The sequence below is a fragment of the Physella acuta genome, unplaced genomic scaffold (assembly GCF_028476545.2).
Source record: "Physella acuta isolate Inbredline_101_S28 unplaced genomic scaffold, ASM2847654v3 ptg001058l, whole genome shotgun sequence".
NCBI classification, from domain to species: Eukaryota; Metazoa; Mollusca; class Gastropoda; family Physidae; genus Physella; species Physella acuta.
In genome coordinates, this window is record NW_026732575.1 from 245,161 (window position 1) to 271,063 (window position 25,903).

A 25,903-nucleotide genomic window follows, 5' to 3' on the forward strand; every position below is an offset into this window, starting at 1 on the left:
TACTAAATTCAAACAGTTCCTAAACTGTTAAGTAAATTTGATCTTTCAGCTGTATCAGCCAAGTGGACGGATAAATAGAGTTTATCAGTTTCTGTGACATACAGCTTATAAACAAAAAGCGTGAATAGTTCTATGATTTGCTGCTGTTACTTTAGCGTTTGCCACATTAATTAAAATGCTAAGAAGTCTAATCTTTTCTAACAGACACATGTATAAAAAAAAAATTTATGTTAATGTTGATTAATGAAGAAAACTTTAGATAGATACAAGTGTAAATAGATACAACTGTTTCTTAACTATACAAAAGGATTTACAGTGGTAGTCACTTACGCTTTACGCGGTACACAATTATACATTTATAAATTATTTTTTTACAGGGCTACAGTGAACTGAGGTTTGACATAAAATATAAAGTTAAATCCTACTACGCCGTGTACAGTAATGTGACGGTGGGAAATGAAACAGATTTGTATAGGATAAAGTTTACATACAAGACAGGCAACACTACAGACAACTTGAGTTATCACAATGGAATGGCTTTTTCTACTTTAGATAGAGACAATGATAGATCGTCAGATAACTGTGCCGAGAAATTTAGAGGCGGCTGGTGGTATAACGACTGTCATCGTGTGAACGTAAACGGTGTTTGGGCTAGTAAAGCTAGTAGTGAAGGCATTAACTGGTACGGTATAACAGACTTTACATATTCTCTGGAGCACGTGGAGATGAAACTACGAAGGCCGTGATTATCAAAAAAAATAACACGAAAAAAAAAAAACATTGAATTAACACTGACTTATATTTGACAAGCGAAATTTACAATATTTCGCTGACTTTACACATTCAGCTTTACATTTATACAATAAAGACTATTGCTTAATGTTTAGGTTGAAATAAAAGAAACAACCAAACAGCTTTGCCCCAACCAATGACGCTCTGTCCACTGCTGAATCACATTCTCTGTTGACTAGATGTTTGTTTCTGTAGAGATCCGTCGTGTATCTCAACAATGCATGCTAGATAAAATTGTAAATAAATTTTGAAATGTACATCTATTTATATTGAGTTATTCTACTTTATTTGTAAACTGTTTGAGTTAATAGTTTTACGTAAATACTTATGAAACGGGAGAAACAAAATGATACAAGATGAGTTAAATTATATTATCAAGTACACAAACGGCCAGTAGTGTTAAGAGTAAAAGTAATTAAATTACATTTTAATTGTTTATTAGACAACATAGGATCAAGTGTTTTTTCCTCAGGTTCCCAAAAGATTTCAGTTGAAGATCCCCCTTTCTAAAAGCAAATGAACGGCTACGCCGAAGCAATTAAAATTAACATTTTTGAATTATTTTACATAATATCAATGGCTGAGATGACAACGGAAATCGGGCTACATGAATTTAGAAGCTTGTAACAAAAACTTTAGTTTTTCGAGGAAACAAATACAGGCGGAATATACGTCGCGAAAAGGGGTTCAGGATCGTTTGGTCAATACAGTCTAAGTTGTCTTGAGAAGGAAAACCTCGGACCATATTGGAATAGTTTCAAGTATTTGAAAATTGTGAGTTGTTAAAATGGAAGATAAACCTATTCAAGCATAGTTAACTATCTGACTGGTCGTAAACTAACGCCGTAATCTAGCGGAACGAAACGTTATACATGTGTAAACCACACACATCTTCTTAAGCCTAAAACAATGTTTTGTGAGAATTTTAATTTTTTTTTCCAGCCATTGGTGTTTTTAAACATTATTGCTATTTATATAATAATATTCCAAAAATATATAAAGTTTTTCCTTTTCCTTTCCGACTCAATGATGTGTAAAACATCGCGACGTGGAAATTTGTGAAAACATCAATTTCCATTTTTTGCACAATTATAATGCTTCTATTAGTATATAATGGAAGTATTGTATACGAAAAAAATTATTTATAGATGTTAAAAGAAATTATATTTCACAACTGACATTTAAGATTGGACATAAATTCCCGAATATAAAAATACTTTAGTACAAACTAATTAAATAAGTAAACATTTGTGTAGGTTTTTAAAATAATAAACAAAACAGGTCATTATTAAAATTCACCTTAAATATCTCTATATGTAATACTACCCCGACATAAAATCGGTTAAAGTCCTACAACACAACTCAGAATTTAATTGCTCAAACATGCAGGATAAATGAAGTAAGTCGTGCAGTTCGGCATGAGGCTATCCACAAAATAACGTTGATGGTAAAAATGACGTAAATCAGTTGAGACAACCGCTCACATGGATTGTTTTGTCTAAAAGTTTACTTTGTGTCTCTTATATTAAACAAAAAAAAAAGGATTTCTTATAATACACATGAAAGTCAAATCCGAGTGCAAGTCAGTAGAACGTCCCTGAGTCCATCCAGCTATGGTCTTTACCTACCTCACGTTTGGGAAAAAAGCACTATCTCTTCATATGCCGGAGTCACAGAAACCAGTGACCCTACTTCTATGAACCGTCTGGTTCGAAAACGAACTTACTAGTTAGTAACCACGAAATATGCTTCTTGAATTGGATTTGTGTTTGATTCCACATACTGTGCCAGGCATATACCTAAAAAGAGGCGATCCCCTTGACGAGAACATATTATATATAGTATACATTACGGTGTACCAATATACATCGCAAAACGCTCCCCTCACGTTTAGTAATGTTGATGTAAAAAAAGTTTTTTTTTAATTTAATCCACTCTAGCCATGTAGGCCTACTTTTAAACGAAGGAAATTATTTAATTATTGAAATTATTTGGTATTGCTAGTCTAAGGCATCTGAATGGTATAATCACTCTGCGATATGTAGAACACCCGATGTCAGTACCTATTAAGGGTTAACCCCTTTTAGTGAAACCACATATGATCAAAGCCCCGCTTTTGTCCAGCCTTAATTATCAAAGCCCCTATGGTCATAACACCTGTGGTTCAAAACACCTGTAGTCAATGGAACTTGAACCTTGTCTACCTAACCGCCAATTTTAGTGTCCTCAACTCAGGTACCTATTAGAGTATCGATCTCACGACATAGGTCTATTGGGTTTGTAATACACAATAGTCTTCTACATTTAATATACATAGAAATAAAAATTCAATATTAAAATTTGTGTTATAGTATATAATGACTATCATTGAGAAGCTGCTTATTTTTAACCAGCTTAAATGTGTTGGTGAGTGTGTTTGTCAGGTTCTGTGGATTCTTAGAATGATAACTGCTGTCGAAATCATCTCGATTCTGAACGATTCAGGGGGCTCAACACTTTTAAAAAATATTTATTTTGCTATTTATTTGTTGTCTCCCACGAGTATTTTTTTTTAATCATACCGGAATTTTATAGAAAATAATAAAAGTGACAACTTTACTTAGAATAAAATTTATAAATCTATATAATTTATAAATATGTTATAATGTGTTTATTTTTGACAACTGTTTTATAAAGATACCTGATATATTTAAAAATTCCAAAGTCTATCACCCGTCTGTTCTTTCCTTTGAGACATCACTGAGTGTAAAAGTTGTTCCATCTATATAATCGTTGTATATACTTTTAATAGTCTATAATTAGTAGAATATAATAAGAATAAGAATAAGTAGCAAGCGATAAAGGATAAACACAAGTTGACTGTAAGGGATTGGATATGTCTTATTACTTAAAGACAACTTTAAAAAAAAGGTTAATTAATTGCAAAAGGTAATCAGACACCTGCGTGTCGGTAACAAGAATATATTGATAAAGTGTAGTAAAGTGGGTTCTGTTAAAAGGCAAGTAATAGAAACAATGTTTTATAGTAAGCTTTATCAAATAGTAGGTGGCACAGAGATTTATTTAATTTTATAACGGTTTAGGTAGCATAATACATAATGATATGTAAAAAATATCTTAATTGTAAATTGTACCGTGATAATTGAAAATAAACATAAATTTCAATAAGTCATGTATACCATAATTGTGTACTACTAGCAGGAATCATATAATTCAACCGAAAGGAGGGTCTGCGCCACTTCACGATATGGAATTCTGTGTGTCAAATAATTTTAAGTAAGTAATTGCCAACATGAGAACTAAGTCATAAGCAGCGTGAGCAGTTAAATAAAATTGCAGTAACTAGAAACAACTAGCAGCAACGATACAAATAGCCAGGCTGATGACCACTTGTCTTGCAAGGGTTTTGTAGCCGTCAAGAAACTTAATGAGCGGGTCCGATGGCTACAGGTCAACTCAAAGCTCGCAGTTTTCTGTAATAAAAAAATTATATGTTACTAGAAAACACTAAGTAAACTACAAGAGCAGGTTTATGTCCATTTTATTAGATTTATCACATACTTGGTAATATTTACATATGAATTACATGAATTACAAAACTGTTACAGTACATAAAAGTGAACTAAAAATTACAAATCCAAGAGCACGTAAGAGTAGGTTAAATGTAATAGCAGGCTATATGCGCATTTATTAGATGTATCAGATACTTGGCAATATTGGTATATTAAGAATTACATGAGTTACAAAATATTTACAGTAACTAAAAATAACATCAGTAAAATACAAAACCAAGAGCACGAGAGAGTTGGACCACGGCCCTCAACTCCAGTAAAGTCAGTAAAAAGAATGATTTGGTTATATCCCCTTTTATGTAATCTTTCGGTGTTGGTGTGTCTAGACACTAGAGAAAAACTTGGTTGGGGGAGGGGGGAGGGCGATACGAACAAATGAAGCTGGGAGATAGTAAACAAGATTGCAGTACAGTTTTACCGTCGAAGAAAGTTTTATGCGATAAACACAAAATTAGCCATATCTTCTGTAAAGGATATTTTTTTTAAATCCCATATTTAGAATAGAAAAAAATGAAATCAGCAAGCCCATGCTGAGATGTGCTTAATTAAAGTAGAATGTATATCTTAGTCAGTTTATTTTTCATTATCGATGTATGCCGGTTTGAAGATTAGACAATAAACTGCACGTTTAAAACCCCACGTCCCATAAAAAAGTGTTTTCCCAAATTTGTTTGATCGATGTGAATATCAATGATTACCTGCTCTATTTTCGTGGCCGTTAATTCTATAATCGTATTTATCACTTTTTATCTAGTCTAGAGTCTTTATGCTGCATCTTTACATGTAATTTCAAACTCAATATTCAAGCAGATTTTAGTGTGTAGCCAAAATGTTTGAGTTTTGACACGGAGCGCTTATAAAAAGTAACAACATCACTGGAAAAGATAAACGTATCAAAGTGCACCATTGCAGTCTTAATAGTTTGGAAAAGATATCTCAAGTGAAAAAGGGAATTTAATTTACCCTATCTTAATTATTGACGTCAGTCGGATAAAAGTACGAAACATTTTTTAGCAGGAACTCCCTATTTAAACCAGCACGCATTTCTCTTTCGTTAGTTGAGATTTATGTCGTTAAAGTAAAGTTTTGTGTTTTTTTTTCTTACTTTTTGTAATCTATAAATCATCACTACCACGATGATTTTCCCTGTGCTGTACATGTTCATTACATCAAATATCATTTCGAGTACAGGTAAGTCCACATGCCTTTTATTTTCAGGAAGAATTTCAAATGATTGAATCTAATAATAATATTGTTTAATTATAATGTAGTGAACGAGTAAGTGGATGAATGGGGGTGAATGTTGTTTGTAGGCTACTTGGTACCCTATCCCGTTCGTCCGTGTTCAGTTCTCGTATTGTGAGTTGTAGTAGTCCGGTTTGTACCAGTTTATGAAAGGATATATAAGGTGTATGAAAACGTGTGTGATTGCCTCAGTTTCGTCCAGATCTCCAAGGTTAGTACAGGTCAGGTCTATACTAGTTTTTAGCCACTGTATCGTAGTTTTACTAGCTTGTGTATCTTGTGTTTAGAATAGACTGTTAGGTGTAGATAGTGTTGATATTATTAAATTATTTTAGTTTTAACGAGCCTTTGTGTTCATTCAGTCTTGTTTTGTAACCCGTTTGTGGTTGTTTGTCTTATATGTTGCGCAACAGTTTCAACAGTTTTAATTTTTGAGATGCTGCACTACTTGAAACATTGCTAGCATCCCACATTTTAAACGATAAATTCATAATATTTGGACATTTAATTGAATCAATCCAGATAGCAAAAAGCCTAACAAAAGCCATTTATCTTCCCAGATAGCAATAATGTCCTGTCTTCGAGTACTTGCTCCTGATATTTCTGGTCAGACTTTTGCTCTGTGGTTTCCATATAAGAATCTTTCGGCTGCGATCGGACGCTGCTTGCATATGGAAATCTATAAGCTGTTGCTATGTGCTATTCTCCAGAAAGTGTTGACATTATATCGAACTTTTGTAAATCTGTTTAATTTAAACAGCTTGCTGGTCCAACAGCCCGTCGAGATATTTTTTGAAGATGGTAAATGCCGTAGCGTACGCAGATGGGGAGGGGGAGCATTTTTCAGCAAAGTGGCGCATTTTTTTGCAAGATTTCTTTTCATGTACCAACTAAGCATATAAAACCAGTGGCGGAACTAGAAAAAAAGGGCCACCCCGAAATTTTTTTATTAGGCCCCCCTATACATACATATATATATATATATATATATATATATATATATATATATATATATATATATATATATATATATATATATATATATATATATATATATATATATATATATATATATATATATAAACAAACACAAACAGAAACTCAAAATACGAACATAGGATACTCGTTGCTGACCTGTTTGGGTATTAATTTAAAAAAAAAAATATTTTTTGAGTTAACACAAAAGTACAACATCATGTCGTGAATAAGTGCATTAGTGAGTTTTGTGGAAAAAAAAATTTTTATACTTTTATTTTCCAATTTAAAACAGATACATTTTAATTTTCTTTACTCTTTTTGCTTCCCTATTCCTAAAACCTGAAAAAATGCAAGGATATTCCTATTATCTTTTTGTTTTCTACAAGCTAAGGTTTAGGAATTTCTGGAACTTCTGTGTACTTCTGGTAATAGGTCTTTCGGTCAACGCTCTAAAAAAATAAATATCAGCTTTATAATTTTGTTTGAAATTATGTTCTTGACAGCCAGAGTTTATTGACAAAAAGCTGCTTTAGTTTAGCCATCAGCAAGACATAGACTACATTTCACGTTAATGAATTTATTTGCTTTAATCCTTACATACCAGCCATTGAATAGTTTTATTTGTTCAAGCAGCGTCAAAACGATGGCTAGAAATCTTTTTACTCTAAGACGATATTTAAGCGAATTCGATTATTTAAAAAAAAATGACTCTAAGTAATGAGCCCGTGTTTTGTTTATTTCCAGGTCTAAAGATTGAGATGAACAGAGAATATTTTTACCACGGTAAGGATTTATTTTGTGCACAACTCCAGTGTACAGAAAAAATAAGAGAAGACACTCAGATATTAGCTCTTGTCAACATGTCAGTCTATAGCATCAGTGAACCAGAGGGGAAGATTTTGGTGGCGTCTATCGCAGAATCAGATTCAAAGCTTCAAGATTATAAAATTCCTGGAACAAGAGTAGACGGAAAAATATCGAAAACATTTACTGTATTGGATATTAATTTATCGAATAGTTCATACTGCAGTAATGGCACATTCCTGTGTGAAATACATTATGTGAATACAACAGGATCTTTTGATAGAATTGAGAAACAGACCGAAAGTTTACCAAGAAAATCACGTGAATCTTTTATTATAATGAACTTGAAAGCTAAAACTTCTGACTATGTTAAATCTGTTGACACAATGGCCGATTTTCTCCAATCGTTTGAAGACCCAGACAGACTGAAAGATGCAGACATGACAATGTCATTACAGATGTCACATTCTAGTGGCGATAAGTTCAGCACAGACAAAAGTTTTGGCCAAACAGATACAGAGTTAAGTAACAGTTATAAAAAGATCAGTTCTTCTACACTTGAGGAAATGTTGGGTGATACGATGAAGAATTTATCTCTTGATGTAAATAAATTACTAGAGATAATGGAAAACAAACTCAGTTCAAGAATAGATTTAAATAAAAATAGTTTGACTGTTTTAAACAAATCAATCCAAACAATGTTAGCCAACACACAGAACCAAACAGAGCAACTCAGTATTAGATTAAATGAGATGGAATCAAACAATACAAAAACTGTCACACAAGAGAATATTAATTCAACTTTACAATTGGTAGCCGATCTCAACAAAAGTCTACAAAGTTTTATGGACGAGTACTACGATAATCCTATGAATTTAAAATTAACAAAACAGGTAAATAATATTTCAGGAAACTTTATGTTTTTGACAATGTTTTTCGCATATCTTTGTACTTGTAAAAATTTTTTTTTTCAAAGAAACTATTGTTACAGTGGCAACAATTGTGCTTTCAGAAATTCTCATTTAACTAAATTATTTTTATTACTGAATGAGGTTTAACAAATAATTGTTTTTAAATTAGCACAATATATGTTTCTATGAAATATTTGGGAACATGGCATTATTCCTACCCCCCCCCCCCCACCTCTATTACCCCGAAAATTGCCACCCTCCTACATGTCCCACCTACAATTTCTCCGGGGGTTAAAAACGGGGGGGGGGGGGGGGGTGAATGTCCTGTAGCCGAAAAATTTATTTTATAAATATATGTGATACAGAGTATATGTGCCAGATGAAAATAATGCAGCTCATCTTTCTTATATATCTTTCAGCATTTAAAAATAAATTTTAATACAATTATTTCTAGTGTGCCAGGAACGATAACCCAAGGCTCCTAGTACAAACGGCTGTTAAACTTGATGAAAGAAAACTGGCCTTGTGTGATACCAAAACAGACGGCGGAGGATGGATTGTTATACAGGTACTGTGTGCTTTTTTATTTTAAATAATGAACATTAACTTTTAGCATTTTGTTCCAATGTTTTCCATATTGACTAGCATTTTAAATATTATTTGCCTTAACTCAAATTAGTATTAATATCAAGTCTAATTATTTACATTTTAATAATAATAAACGTTAACAAATATTATTTTATTGTTTTTTTATATTATTAATTACATGTGATGAATGAAAAAAAATATGGGCAGAGCTTTAAAAGAACCAAATAGAGTCCGACTATCTATCGACAAAAGCACAATTTCTAAAGATTTAACTAAACTAGTACGTTTATTTTATAGTTCCTTGTAGAATATATAAAGCTAATTTTTTATCTTCTTTTGTTGTATATGTTGACAAAGCCGTCAACAGATTAAAATCGGTAAAACGATTGAATATTATGGATTAGTAAAAACATTTCTATTTTATTTAATTTAAAGTTTAGGTTGTGATTGTCATATGTATAAAATAGACGTATAGATAGTAGGTTTTTTTAATTGTTTCAGAGACGTATTGCAGGAGAAGTAAATTTCACCAGAAACTGGAACGACTACAAAAATGGTTTTGGATCTTTGGCTGGAGATTATTGGCTTGGAAATGACTGGATCTCAAATCTCACACAAAGTGTGCGTTTCAATTTTATTTTGAATAATTTGTTTCACAACTAGCACGTTACAACTTTAAATTAAAAAGTAGTAATGTTTTTAACATTGACATATGTTACATTCATTTATTAAATGCTGTTGGTTGTATGTAGGTATCAAGCAATAGCACTCTTTTGATGGTGGTCTTTAAGAGGGATAAGTGTCATAATGAAAAAAAAAATTTACTAATTTAATAATTTAAAATTTACATTTGGAAAAATGTAATCTTACATTAAAAAATACAAATTATCAATATAACCACTTACATAATACATCATACTCTGGCAATCAACCTTCAACAACGTGGACAAATCAAAAAGTCTTGTCGTCACAGAAAAAATGTGATCTCAATATGTCAGAATTGCTCATGGCCTGATTTTCACACGTTCGTCTCTCACCCAGCCGTCACCAAATCACATACGCTGGGAAATGTGAAATAGAATTTGTAGTGTTATTAAAAAATAACTCTTTGTTATTAATAAATGTTAATTTTTAGTGGTAACCTTTAAAAATGTTTACTGTAAACATACATTTATATATTTACAGGGCTACAGTGAACTGACGTTTGACATGAAATATAAAGGCAAATCCTACTACGCCGTATACAGTAATGTGACGGTGGGAAATGAAGCAGATTTGTATAGGATAAAGTTTACATACAAGACAGGCAACGCTACAGACAGCTTTAGTAATCACAATGGAATGGCTTTTTCTACTTTAGATAGGGACAATGATAACAGTTCTGAAAACTGTGCTGAGAATTATAAAGGCGGCTGGTGGTATGACACCGGCTGTCATGAAGTAAACGTAAACGGTGTATGGGCGAGTAAAACTTTTGCTAAAGGCATCATCTGGATTGATATAACAGAATACAGAGATTCTCTGGACAACGTGGAGATGAAACTACGAAGGCCGTAATTATAAATAAAACTAATATGGAAACAAAAACTTGTATTAACACTGACCGATACATGACAATAGTTTCAATATTTCGCCGACTTTACACACACAGCATTACATTTATGTAGATGTACATTTGTATACAATGAAAAAAATTGCTTAGTGTTTAACTTCTTAATTTACATGTTTTATTTATGTATTTGTGTATATCTAAGTTATGAAAATAATTGCAAGTATCAGGGACTTTTCTGTAAAAAACAAACTAGCCAGCTAACTCTATTAGTGTTAGTAAAAGAAGGATCAATGATTATATGGCAGATATATATGTTAGTTAATGAAATTTTAGAACTCCACAAAAGGTTCTTTTTCAAGACGGCCACCGTTACCATGGCAACCGTTATTTTTAGAGTCCCTGACGCATGCAAATATTTCCCCTTGAGTACCTTAACTTATATATTAACAAATAAATAAAATAGGCTCATTATTTAAGAAGTTTTTTTTACCCGTTTTTTCTGGATGACAAACCCGCTTTCCCCTAGCACACACCGATATGTCCAAAGCTAAATGAAATTCTGTTAAATAAATGTTTGTTTCTGTAGAGATCCGTGGTGTATCAAGATTAAAATAATTAAGTTACGATTTGATTGTTTATTAGAAAGTAGCAAATAAGAATGTGTGAACTAAATCGTAGCTAACAATAAAATATTGACTTTTTGCAAACGAACATGATCGAAGTGCTCAAAGTGAGGATCAATAATTTAAAAATAATTTTCCCTAACATTTTCAGATGGTGCTCTTTCTATAAACCAAATGAACAGCAACGCCGATACAATTAAAATAAACATTTTCGTATTATCTTACACAACCGCATTAGCTGAGATGTCAAAGTGAAATCGGGATACATAAATATATAATCTTGTGACAAACACTTTCGTTTTTCGAAAAAACAAATACAGGCAAATCGTTCTTCAAATATGCTGCCTTATTTAATAAAATATACAATTATCAAATTCTGAAGGTTTTTGAGGGTTTTTTTTCTTGGCTTACCAAAAAAAAAAAAAAAAAAAAATATAATAATATTAGAATTACAACACACCAATATAAAGAAAATTTCATTCTACTCTCTCCCTGTTCAGTTATATATAAACTCTTGTAAGTATTTTCAGATAAACTTTATAATTTTGCGACCCCTAATAATACACTTAGCGAAAAGTTGTCCAGGATCGCTTGGTCTATACAGTCGAAGTATTCTTAAGTAGGGAAGGATGGAAAATCTCGGATCATATCGGGATATTTGGTGTATTTTAGGATTGCGAGGCATCAAGAAGGCCGGTAAACCTAATCATGTATAGTTCAACCATCTAAGTTAGCGAAGCGATCTAGCGGAAAGGAAGTTTATTGTGGTGCTAACTTTACAATAAATGTTCTCAAGACTAAAATCAATGTTTTGTTATAATATTCCTCGCATTTGTTTTTTTAAAGTCAGTTTGGAAAGAGCACTTGAAAAATTATATTTAAACATTTTTTATAGTAACTTCTTCTTCTTCTTAATTTTAGTGTAGGAAAGGATCGAGCTTTATCTGCTTGAGGGTTTGAACTCGAGACTTCTTCGAATTTTCAACCATGAGCTTTTGCCGACTAGACCACGCCTCCATCACAATTAAGGGTACGTGTCAACTGGTTTTGCGCCATAAAGGCCATTGACTCCGATTTCAGCCTGCTTTTCTTTTTGGATTTGCTTCCATAGCCTTTGTCCAACTAAGAACAAACTACAAGGCAGCAGTTGTTTGATTTTGGAGTTATCTCTCCTAGAAGAGTGGCTGTCCCCAGTTAACGAGCCTCATCTGCCCGAGGGTTCGAATCGAGACTTTTCAGCAACCATGAACTTTACCGACTCGACCTCGCCGACCCCTATCGGGATATTTGGTGTATTTTAGGATTGCGAGACATCAAGAAGGCCGATAAACCTAATCATCTATAGTTCAATTGTCTGAGTGGTAGTAAGTTAGCGCTGTGATCTAGCGGAACGGAAGTTTATTCTGGTGCTAACTTTACAAATGTTCTCAAGACTAAAATCAATATTTTGTTATAATTTTCCTCTCATTTCTTTTTCTAGCCAGTGTTGGAAAGAGCACTTGAAACATTATATTTAAACATTTTTGATTGTATCTAATTAATAAGATACCAATTATCTGGGACGCTTTTCTTTTTTAGTCCGACTCAAGGACGAGTAATCTTGGAGATTTGTGAAATCCTCGTTTTTGATTATTTCACAATTAAAATACTTTTATTATATATCACATACGAGAAAATATAAAAAAAACCAATAATCTTGTTTCTAGATGTAAAAAAAAAAAAAGAAAAATCCAATTACACCACGGAAATAATAGTAAAAATTCGCGTAGCCTATACTAAAAATACTTTAATACAAACTAATCAAATGAGATAACATTTTGATTTCTTTGTAAAATAATAAACAAAACAGGTAATTATTAAAATTCACTTTAAATATGCACTATTTTCAGTTGTGTTGTGTGGCTAGAATATATAAGACGTACCACAGCGCAGAGTTATAGTTTGATAACAACGATAAGGCAATGCTTTAAAACTCTTGTTTTATTTCAATTCTACAATAAGCTTCAAATAAAAAAAAAAACAGTTAGATGAGTAAATTTTGATTCTTTCCAATTCAACCACACCATAAGTTTTAAATTAAAAAAAAAACCCGCTATTTTTATGTCTTATCTTGTTACAGCAACTGATCTAAGATTATGAATATTATAGTAACGTATTTTTGTATTCAGTATATAAAGCACAATGATTATAACATTTATAAAGTTAATTTGTTCTATTGATGTATAAAATATGGCTAGCATTCAGCAACAGGTTGCACATACAACGTAACACGCAATGCTATCAAATTCTACTCCGACATGAAATCGATTACAGAAATACAACAAAACTCAGAATATAATTGCTCAAACGTATAGTTCTATACGGATCTATTAAATAACTATTAAATAGTTCTAATAATACACACGAAAGTCTCGAGTTCGTATCCGTTTGTAAGTCAGTAGAGCGTCCCTAAGTCCACCCAGCTCTGATGGATAACTACCTCTCGTTTGGGAAAATAAAGGAAGCTGGGCATAGTCCTGACCACACAATATTTTTATATATTGTTGAAGTCACAGAAACAAATAAACTCTACTTCTATGAACTGTCAGGTACTAATTTGTAACCATGAAAAATGCTTAACATTTCTGTGTTCTCATACCACTCTTAATGGTGCTGTTGAAAAATATTTAACAACTGCTAAATGGATTAGACACTGCCTTTTTGTATACTGATGGTCAATTTGTTACAAACATGGACATTTTAATTGCATATACTTTGCTCTTTCAATGGGATTAACATAATTTTAAAGCAAACGATGAAAAACATAACATATCATCTCTATTAACATTTTCCAAAATGTATTTCTGCTTTTTTAAAACGAATGGAAATATCTTGAAACATGCTGCACTTTGTTGTCTATCTTTCATCAAGATCAAATCAGTTTAATATTTACCTGCAGAGCTTCTTTTAGGTATATTTCAGGGGGTGCGAGGGGAGAGTGTTCAGTGGATCCATGGTATGGTAGACCAAACAAGTGCAAACACGAAAACCTCGAGTCAGAAACCAAAGAACGTGACTGAGTACACACAACTCTGATTGGTACTAGACTCAGGTTAGGGAAAGTATAGGAAGCTGGGAACAGTGCTGACCACACTATCTCTTCATATATCGAGGTCACAGTAACAGGTGAACTCTACTTCACTTGCGCCATGGATGGTAGATAGCATATCTGAAAGTCTTGCGTTTGATTCTCGGACCCTCTTGTGTTAGCTGGAAAAGCTATCCATCTAGTAGAGAAAACTGCTTGGAAAAACTTTTAAAAAGACAAACAGGCTAAGTAGGGGTAAACTGGACAGATGGCACACAACATGCTGGAACGTAGTATTTAGTTAACTTAGTTTGATGACCCTAGTTATAAATAGGTCAGAGGTCAAGCAGGCGAGAGATAGAATAGCGTGGTTCAGGTAGAATAGGTAAATCAGATAGACATTGTTCAGTCAAGCAGAACCAATAGAACTGTAGCAGGAGATGACCGGTCTTGTGCGACGGTCAGCTGACCATTGACTTGCGGGCAGCTAGATAGGTAGCGTTAGAAAAGAGTTTATCAGCGAGTGTTAGCACAAGTTGACTGTAAAGGATCGGATATGTCTTCTACTTAAAGATAACGTTGAAAAAATTAACCGTGAGTGATCTGCCCTAAACTTTCTCGAATATTCTTATATAAAACAACAGGGATGGCAACTCGGGAAATACACATGATTTTTAATCCATTTTTAATGACGTAAACTTTTTTAAATATAGAACAGAATTTCGTAGAAAAAAGAACTGCACACCAAGCGAACGCAAAATAAAATATGTATAATAATGCGGAATATTATTAATACTTAATAAATTCACATGCTTTTTTAAGAAATCGGAAATAGCCTTAATTACTACTTCCTGTCAACGGAAAATACTCAAAATTTGATAGAAGGCAGAGAATTAGATCTATTACTTACTTGTGAAAATTTCATTTATCTATCTGAAATAGTACTCATGTTATAGTCTTTTGAAAAAATTCAAAGTGGAAAAAGTTCCACTTTCGGTTATCGGAAATAGCTCAAATGTTAATACGGTTCAACGATTTTGATATAATACTTATATATGAAATTTCATCAACCTAACTGTAACGGTACTCAAGTTGTCGTGTTTATAGACACACACAAACACACACACATACATACACACACACAGACATACGGAAAAGATTGCAAAACTATGTTTTTCCAACTAAGACAGGTGTCGAGATTTGCAAAAAATCTCTTTTTTTTTGCACGATTACAAGACTTTCTCAATATATCTTCAAGAAAGTAAAAAAAAAGGTTAATTAAGGCAAAATATGTAATCAGACACCTGTGCGTCGATAACAAGGAGGCATTGATAAAGTGTTGTAAAGTGGATTCTTCTGTAAGAATGCAAGTAATAGAAAAATGTGTTATAGTAAAGTATATCGGTTAGTAGGTGGCATGGAGCATTATTTTATTTTGTTACGGTTTAGTTATCATAATACATAATGTTATGAAGGTTGCTGTTTTAATTCTTTTCTTCTTCTACTTCTATGTGTCTTTTCTTTAGATATTCTATTGAAAATAAATGTCTAGTTAAAACTCTACTACTATAATCCATGAATAGATTTAAAAGGTGCGCGGGCCATTGACCACAGGTGTTTTGACAATAGGGGGTTTGACCATAGGTTGTTTGACAATAGGGGGTTCGACCACAGGTGTTTTCTTAGCAGATGGTCTATAATCACAAGGTGGTTTGTCAACGGGTGTATGATCACAAGCGTCGTGTCCGCCTTTGACCACAGGTGTTTTGTCCATGTAGGGTCTTTGATCACATGCTTTTTGTTTATGTAGGGTCGTTGATCTCAGGTGGTTTGTCCAATGCTGGCTTTTGATAACAAGCGCATTGGTAGGGATTAATTTTAAAAGTTTTGTAATTATATTTTTAAAAATTGTGGCAGGATGTATAGATAAAAGTAATCTAACCCTACTAGTATTACTTCTTTGGCTATGACTATACTGTTGGCATGTTTTTTTTATCCTTTGTTATCGTTTATATTTATGTATTTTCAAGTACATCTACCTTATTTATTTGTAAAATTTGTTATTTGTTTAATTATTTGTGTTCCATTTATATTTAAAATAAATTCTTTGAGGCGTAGTACAAGCCTTTATGTGGAGACTATAATATCGTTTTTAACCTTTGTTAAGTAGGTTAATTTCTAATAATGGACTCCCATGAAACATGTACAGTAACGTATTAATTGTATCACAAATTTGAACAAATAACAATTTATAATTTTAATTTTAAAAGCTATATATTATGGTTAACCCCTTCTGTGGTCAAAGCTCCGTTGTGGTCAAAGCCCCGCTGTGGTCAAACCCACTATGATCAAATCACCTATGGTCAAAGCACCTGTGGTCAAACCCCTTATGGTCAAACCCCCTATGGTCAAAGCACCTGTGGTCAAAGCACGTAAGTCCATTTAAAAACCTACATCCTTTTAATAATATCTTGCGACTAAAAATAGAAAGACTTCTCAATTCTAAATAAAATAGGTTTTAATTTATACACGAAGCGTCAACTGATAATAAACAGTACGTTTTAGTAAGTAATGTATATCATATTAGTGTAATACTAGCAGGAATCATATAATGCAACCGGTAGGAGGGTCTGCGCCACTTCGATTTAAATTAAATGATCTTTTGTGTTTTAAATAATAAAAATAAGTAAGTTATTTACTGCCATGTGATCTAAGTCTCAGGCAGGATGAGAACATAATAAAAATACTGTAGCTTGTAACAGTAAAAGTCTGATATCCACATTTCTTTTAAGAGTTTACAGCTTGCAAGTAAAAGTTTATTGAGAAGGTTTATGGCAAACGAGCTATTTAAACTCCGCATTTCTTTGCTTGTAATAAAATAATAAGTTACTAAAAAAAAAGTGAACTGCAATAGTAGACTACATGTGCACTTATTAGATTTAGCAAATACGTTTTAATATTGTTATATACATTGCATAAATTACAAGAATGTTGCAGTAGATAAAAATATAAAAAATAACAAACAGTAAAATAGAGTGTGGGTGAATAACCCAAGGCCCTGAACTCTCTTATGAAAATCTGTAAGAAGAGAGTGAGTTTTTTGGGTTGCAGTAATATGGCGGTGTGTCACGTGAGAAATCTAACCAACGAGAGAAAAGCTTGGTTACGGGAGGGTGGAGGGAAATGAAAGTATGTAGCTGAAGGGAGCAGAAAGCAAGATGGCGGTACAGTTTTACCGTCATACGAAGTTTTATTAGATAAACTAAGAATTATCCATATCATATGGAAATGATTTTTAAAAATACCTCCAAGGTATAAAAAAGTAGAAAAAAACGTTGTAATCAGCAAGCCCATGCTGAGATGTGCTTAAACTAGAATGTCTATCCCAGTCAGTTATTTTTATCAACGATGTAAACAGGTTTGAAAATAACGCGATGATAACCAGTACATTTTAACCCCACATTCCATAAAAAACTGTTACCCTGTATTCATTTGATTGACGTGAATTTATGCTTTCAAAGCTAGTGTTCTATTTTCGTCGCTGTTAATAGCTGTCTATCAGTTTACTGCTCTATTTTCGTGGCCGTTAATAATATTATTAATTTTTTATCTAATCTAGAGAATTTTCACCGCTTCATTTTTACACATGATTCCAAACTCAATTTACAAGCAGATTTTTTTGGCTTAGAACGGATCGCGTAAAAAAGTAGAAACTTCAATGAATAGATAAAAGTATCAAAGTGCACCAGTAACGGCCTACCTGGTACTTTCAAATCTTAATAGTTTGGTAACGAAATTTCAAGGTAAAAATAAATTTGAATTACTCTATCTTAATTAGTGACGTCAGTTCGATAAAAATGGGAACGAAGATACCTGTATAACCCTATTTAAACCAGCCCGCATTTCTGTTTGTTTAGTTGAGATCCAAGTTGTTAAAGTAAAGTTCTATGTTTTTGTGATTTTTCTAATATTTAATCAATAAAATTAACTATAACAATGAAGTTCCATGTGCTGTACATATTCATTGCGGTAAATATTATTTCTAGCACAGGTAAGTCTATGTAAATGCTATATAAACGTAAATATTTCACATAATTAAGTTAATTAAATATATTGTCTAATTAAACATAAATTAGTTTTATTTCCAAAAAATTAGAAAACTTTTTGTTAAAAAAGATTTTTAAAACTCAAATGCAATAAAAAAATGTTTTTTTGTTTATTAATTTGTGAGATTTTCTTGTGTTTATTTTATATTAGCTGTAACAAAACAAATTAAAATAAAAACTTTAAGCATTGTAGAGAGCATGCCATAATAAAAACAAACCGCTTTCGTGCGAACTAGTGACAACATTATTTTTTCCAATTTTTAACTATTGAAAATAATACGGTTTAAAACCTAGCGGCACTTTCGACACTTTTGATTTTTGCGATGCTGCATTACTTGAAATATTTACTGTCTCTTTTAAATGATACTTTCAAAATGTTTGGCATATTTAATCGGATTAAACCATTAGCTACCGAAAAATCGACACTGATACCAATAATCCTCTTAGATAATAATCCACTCAGATTCCAATAATCATCTCAGATACCAATAATCCTCTCAGATACTAATAATCCTCTCAGATACCGTTAATCCTCTCATAAAACAGTAATCCTCTCAGACCACCATGTTTTGTACATATCCGATTTCGTGACCGTCATTACAAACTATTGAAGTCCAAGTAGGGTACATATCGCTTTAACAGATCATTGCCTTCACCACAACTGTCATATGTTTTAATTTTGTCTCTCGTTTCTCGCTCCAGATATTTCTGGTCCGACTTTCGCTCTACGTGTTACATATAAAAATATATCGGCTCATGATGGATTTTAATTTCCTGAACCTGTTGACAATATATTGCCAGATTTTCAAATTATGTTAATTTAAACTGCTTGCTGGTCCAGCGTCCTATCGAAATCTTTATTGAAGATAGTAAATGGCAAGCACATTCCAACTATATTCTTCAGTTCTATAAGCGTAAATTTCAGTTCTTGATAGCCAGAATTTAATGTTAAAAAGCTGTTCTAGTTTATCCACCAGGAAGTTTAAGAGCACATATCACTGTGAGGAGAATTTATTTCCTTCGATCCTTAGTAACCAGTTGCCGAATTGTATTAGTACTATTAGTTATTCTAGCATCTGCAAAGCTATGGCTAAAAAATCTGTTTCCGCTTAGACGACATGAAAGAATTCGAATAATTTTATTCCTTTGACTCTAAAAACAGACACGTGTTTTATTTATTTTCAGGTCTAAAAATAGAGTTGAGCAAAGAATATTTTTACCACGGCAAGAATGTATTTTGTGCACAACTCCAGTGTACGGAAAACATAAGAGAAGACACTCAGATATCAGCTCTTGTCAACATGTCAGTTTATAGGATCAGTATACCAGAGGGGAAGATTTTGGTGGCGTCTATTTCAGAATCAGATTCAAAGCTTCAAGATTATAAAAGGACTGGAACAAGAGTAGAGGGGAAAATATCGAAAACGTTTTCCGAATTGGATATTTTTTTATCAAATAGTTCAGACTGCAATGGTTGCATTTTCATATGTGAAATACATTATGTGAATACAACAGGATATATTGATAGAATTGGGAAACAGACCGAGAGTTTACCAAGAAAATCACGTGAATCTTTTATAATAATGAACTTGAAAGCTAAAACATCTAACTATGTTAAATCTGTTGACACAATGGCCGACTTTCTCAAATCGTTTGAAGACCCAGATAGACTGAAAGGTGCAGACATGACAATGTCATTACAGATGTCACATTCTGGTGGCGATAAGTTCAGCATAGACAAAAGTTTTGGTCCTACAGAAACAGAGTTCAATAGCAGTTATAAACAGATCAGTTCTTCTACTCTTGAGGACATGAAGGATGATAAGATAAAAAATTTAACTCTTGATGTAAACAAAACATTACAGATTATGGAAAATAAATTAAATTCTAACACAGAGTTAAACGAAAATAATTTGTCTGCTTTAAACGAATCAATGCAAACAAAAATAGCCAACACACAGAACCAAACTGAGCAGCTCAGTATTAGATTAAATGAGATGGAAACGAGTATTAAAAAAATTGCCACACAAGTGAATATTAATTCAACTTTAAATTTGGTTGCCGGTCTCAAAGAAGTTATTATGCAAGACAAAAATATGTTTCTATTTAAATTAACACAACAGGTAACGATTAGTATATTTTTCTTCTTTTACCGTATTTACGTAAATTTTCATTTGTTTTTCTTTTAGCTGAACGATTATTTAAAATTATTATTATAACTTAAACAATGCTACTTTGTCTTCTTATCGTTACCATAACTTGCCTATCCGCTAAAAGCTGACGAATATATTCTATCTACATATTTTAAGTATTTTATATACATTGTTATATGCTACACAATACAATAATTAAATGAAAGAAACATACTTTATAAAAACATGACTAAATGTTTTTATAATATTTTATAATGATTTAATTGTCAGTGTTTCAAAAACGAGAACTCATGTCTACCACAATACACGAGTGTTAAACTAATCGAAAGCAAACTAGCTTTGTGTGATACCAAAACAGATGGTGGAGGATGGATTGTCATTCAGGTAACGTTTTTTTTTTATAGATTTTAGTTTACATTTCAGCAGATTATTTTATTTTTAAAAATGTAAACATGTGTTTACCCTTTAACTCGCCAGACCGTTTAATTTATATGCGATACTGTTAATTAAAATGCTAAATTAATTAAAACGGGAGTGATCTCCCCTAAACTTTCTCGAATATTCATATATAACACTACGGGGAATGGCTACTAGGGATATAGACATAATTTTTAAATACATTTTTAATTACTTAAGCTTTTTAAAAGGGTTTAGAATCTTGTAGAAAAAAGAATTGCGCACCAAGTAAACGACAAAAAATATGTGTATAATAGTGCGGAAAATTAGTACTTAATAAATTCAAACGTAAAATAAGTTCCACTTCTGATTATCGGAATTAGCTGAAATGTTGATACGGAACTACACATTTGATGTAGCTTAATAAATAATATATGCGATTTCATCAACCTAGCTATACGGGTACTCACGTTATCGTGTTCACAGACACACATATACATACATACATACACATAGACATACGGACAGAATTTCAAAACCCAATTGAAACCTGTCAAAATTGTATGTGATTTTTGGGGACGATTACAATACTTCCTCTACACTCTGAATACGAGAAAGTAACTAGTACCGTTTGGCACGTGGTAAATTCCTGTCATGGCTGTGCCCTAAAACTAATTTTTTTTGTTTTGTTTATCTTTTGCAATTTCTGATGAAATGACGAATTGAAAAAAAAAATTCATTATGTAGATTTCTACACATCTCCTCACCTACCCATGTCTGAATGAAGGTTTTACTTGCTTGGTGGACTAGCGTACTAAGTAAAATTATTGACTATCAAAAATATTCAGTAAAATAATAAAATTTACTTTGTTGTTATATTTGTGGATTTATTTTTTTAATGAGAGTTTGTTTTGTGTACATTTAACTAAGAAGCTCAATATAATATGGATTTTAAGGTTTAACTTAAGGAAAAATTACATTCTATTCAAAATTTACGTCATTTAAAAAAAAAAAAACATTTTAAGTTAATTTGCAAATGCAAGCTATAGATTAGTCAATCTATGATAATCGTTTTTTTTTAAACAGCTATCGTAAATACAGCAATTATTTAATAATAATTTTATAGTCTTTTATTAAAATATACGTTAATATTAGTATGCGTTTAAAAATAATTTGACAGTGAAATTCAATGCGCAATGTATTAGGTAATTCAGATTATATTTTAGATATAGTTCTAGGTTTTATTAAATAGATTTTTGCATTTGGAAAATACATAAGTCTCTTCTCTAGTGGTTCATTACTAATCGTATTTTTCTCTAATTATAATCATCTAGAGGCGTATTAAAGGTGACGTGAGTTTTATCAGAAACTGGAGCGACTACAAAAAAGGTTTTGGGACATTGGATGGAGATTACTGGCTTGGAAATGACTGGATTTCAAATCTTACAATAAACGTAAGTTCGATGCTAAATAAAATTATAAATGAGTTTCAAATTTTCACTCAACTTGACATACAGACAAATAAATAATATGTTCAGCTTTATTCTCATCCGTAAACTTTCTTTATAAGTTTTTGTTTTTCTGAAAACGGTCAAGGCTTTGTAACATTACAAACAAAAGTTCTTTTAAAATATTTGTATGTTATAGATATTTAAAGATGTAAATCATATTTAATTTCCGATGACCGTAAAAGGATATACTAAACATTGATTACTCATTATTATTTTTTCCAGTTTAGAAGAAAATCAAATATTTGCACAATAATTTTAAAAGACTTACACTTGTTTTTTTTAATCACACTACATCATTTATACGACTAACTATAATACTCTAAGCTTATATTGTAAAACTTTTAATTTATAAAACATAATTACAACATATTTATTTACAGGGCTACAGTGATCTGAGATTCGACATGAAATATAAAGGTAAATCATACTACGCAGTGTACAGTAATGTGACGGTTGAAAGTGAAGCAGCTTTGTATAGGATAAGGTTTACATTCAAGACAGGCAACGCTACAGATAACTTTAGTTATCACAATGGAACTGCTTTTACCACTTTAGATAAAGACAATGATGGATGGTCTGGTAACTGTGCTGTGAGTAATAAAGGCGGCTGGTGGTATAACGACGGATGTCATCGGGTGAACGTTAACGGTGTATGGGCGAGTAAAGATCATGGTGAAGGCATTAACTGGGCCGGTATAACAGGCTATAGAGATTCTATGGAGCTCGAGGAGATGAAGCTACGACGTCCATGATTATAAAACACTAACGCAAAAATAAAACATTGTAATAAATTGGCTGATGCATGACAATATTTTCAATATTTCGCCAATCTTGTAAATACAGCTTTGCATTTATGTAGATTTACATATTTATTCATTGAAGGCTATTGCCTAATGTTTAATTATTTTTTTGAAAATCGTAGATCCGTATAAGCTTTTGAGCGATTTCCGATAATCGGAAGTAATACTTTTTCTACTTTGAATTTTTCAAAAGCCTATAACTTGAGCACTATTTCAGACATGTAAATGAAATTTCACGCGTTAAAAAAAGATCTAATTTTCTACTATCTTTTAAATTTTGATTAATTTTCGTTAAACGGAAGTAGTAATTTACGCTATTTCAGTTTTCTCAAAAAACTAATGTAAATTTATGCAGAACTAATAATATTTCGCAATATTATGCACATTTTATTTGGCGTTCACTTGGTGTGCAATTATTTTCCACGAGATTTTTTTCTATTTTTAAAAAGTTGAAGCATTTAAAATGGATTAAAAATCATGTTTATATCCCGAGTCACCATACCCTTTTTTTTTATATAGGAATATTCGAGAAAGTTTAGGGGAGATCACTCCCGGTTTATTACTTAAATAATTAGGAAATGGGAGTTCGAAAATCAAATTCTGTACTCGTGCACACATATTGCCAATACTGTAAAAACTAAAAAATAAATTAAGTAACGATAAGATTGTTTATTAGAAATCAGAAAATAAGAATTTTGTAATTAAATAGTTGTTAGATATACAATTTTGAATTTGTTTATAAAAATGAACGAGAACAAAACGACCAAAGAGAGGATCAATTATTTATACCACAGGTTCTCAAACGTTTTCGGATGGCAATCATCCTTTCAAAAAAAACAGTGACGGCGATACAATTAAATAAACATTGTTATATTATCTTACAAAACAGTATGAGCTGAGATGTCAAGGTTTAATTGGGATAAAGAAATATTAAAGCTTGTGATAAAACCTCTTTTTATCGAGAAAAAAATTCATTCTTACAAAGTTCTTACAATATGATAATATAAATATATAATTATCAGTTTCTGAAGGTTTTTGAGAAATCGGAATAGAGAAAAATACCGATCCAAGTCATCGGGGTAAAAAAAATTAAGTTATCTAAATTTAAGATATGGTACTTTATATATTTTTGCATATTGTAGTAAAATACTAAAGATAATTGAATATAAAATCATATTTAAGACCTAAATCAATACAACGTTGTGAAATTAACTTTTTACAACAATGTTTAGACACTAAGTATGCTATTAACACAGGTGCTATCCTAAGAAAGTACTTGTTAAAGTAATTTCTACTTGTATCAAAATAAATGTATTGCTTTATTAAACATTTAATACGATTGTCTAGCTTTTTTTTTTAAAGCTTGTGGTTTTTTTTTAAATTCTTCCTTTAAAAAATGAATTGACTGACAATAAACATCACTAGTTCTAGAATTATTATGAGATGCAACGGTCTACTGACTTAAACTCGAATTCAAACAGACAGGTTAGCAACCAGGTCTCTACCGCTAGGCCACTCCGTCCCTCACGCTAGTAGGTGGACGGGCTGTTCAAGACAATACAGCGTTAGTAGACTAGCAGGGACGTGTTTCGTGAGGTGGGGGAGCCCACGGGATCTCTGTAGACTTAGACTAGAATTGACCGTTTGGGAGAAATAGGGTAGTTCCATTTAGGACTTCGTGTTTAGTATTCTGCTTATAGTGTTAGATGTGTAGAGGGGGGGTGGAAACAGGCGTTGTACCTGAAATAGCAATATAAACAGAAACTGATATTTTAACGCCAAGGGTTTTCTGTACCTTTGTCTACCCTTGGCGTTGAAATATAACTATCTGTTTATATTGCTATAATGTTAGATGTTGTGGCGGTATTGATGATAGTTGTATTTTTTTATCGTTCCGTTTACTTGTAGAAAAAGCTGCTAATTATGACTATTCATTATTAGTTATTTTTCTTGTTTACGAATTCCCAAACTAGTTCGAAATGACACGGGAAGGGGACGTAACAATATATAATATATATATTTTTTATTTTATTGTTTATATCCCTTTAATAAGGGAAGCAATTCAATTAAATTTGTATAAAGTGAAATAAATAAAAAAAAATTAAAATGTGTTCATGCTATTCACCAGTCTATTATCAGCGCTACACTCAGGTATCCGCCATATTTTAAGTCAAGGGAAACTGCCTACATCAACAACGAAGACACCAAATTGGATGACACAGCTACCGACAACCATATTGGAAAAGATTCTGATGCTAGGCTACCATTGCGAGATATTTAAGAAAAAAGTTTATTGAGAGATTATTTATTTAGGTGAAATCACGTGTGACTGATCAATGGAGTTGGGCATTGAAATGTATAATTGATAAGTGATATTGTAGTAAATAATCAGTTTGAGTGTAAAGCTATTACCGTAAACAGCATAGGTTATGCACCTATGGTCAAAGTCCTGCTTTGGTCCAAGACCTAATGGTCAGAGCCCCTTTGTTCAAAGTATCTATAGTCAAAGCCGTTTATTTCTAACAACTAGCTTTAGTGTCCTCAACTCAGGTTCCTATTAAAACATGGATCTCCCAAAATGTTGTTTTAGTAATAAAAAATAGTCTTCTACATTTTATAAGCATTGATAAAAATCCCAATATTAAAATGTGTCATGTAGTAGGCCTACAGTATATATTGACTATTCTTGTTAAACTGATTACTATTAACCAAATCATACTGATGTGTTCGTTACCGTTTTATTTTTAGGTTCTGCGTGTTAACTGTTTTCAATATCCACCTCGATTCCTAAGATTTTAAGGGGCG

The 25,903-nt window shown here is 32.0% G+C and overlaps 4 protein-coding genes across 5 annotated transcripts in view; all 4 read left to right on the forward strand.

Moving 5' to 3' along the window:
• The window catches only part of LOC131955175 (angiopoietin-related protein 7), a 273,399-nt gene that overhangs the window by 40,804 nt on the left and 206,692 nt on the right, over positions 1 to 25,903 (forward strand). The gene's annotated exons all lie outside the window — the stretch shown is intronic.
• Positions 1 to 25,903, forward strand: part of LOC131955178 (angiopoietin-related protein 7) — a 61,462-nt gene that overhangs the window by 24,508 nt on the left and 11,051 nt on the right. The gene's annotated exons all lie outside the window — the stretch shown is intronic.
• The window catches only part of LOC131955176 (angiopoietin-related protein 7-like), a 123,213-nt gene that overhangs the window by 6,580 nt on the left and 90,730 nt on the right, over positions 1 to 25,903 (forward strand). The gene's annotated exons all lie outside the window — the stretch shown is intronic.
• Positions 18,066 to 24,997, forward strand: LOC131955179 (fibroleukin-like). The gene is made up of 5 exons (XM_059319189.1): positions 18,066 to 18,183; positions 19,424 to 20,361; positions 20,662 to 20,775; positions 22,122 to 22,241; positions 22,679 to 24,997. The coding sequence occupies exons 1-5, from the start codon at positions 18,129 to 18,131 to the stop codon at positions 23,048 to 23,050; spliced, it is 1,599 nt and encodes a 532-aa protein (XP_059175172.1). The 5' UTR covers positions 18,066 to 18,128; the 3' UTR covers positions 23,051 to 24,997.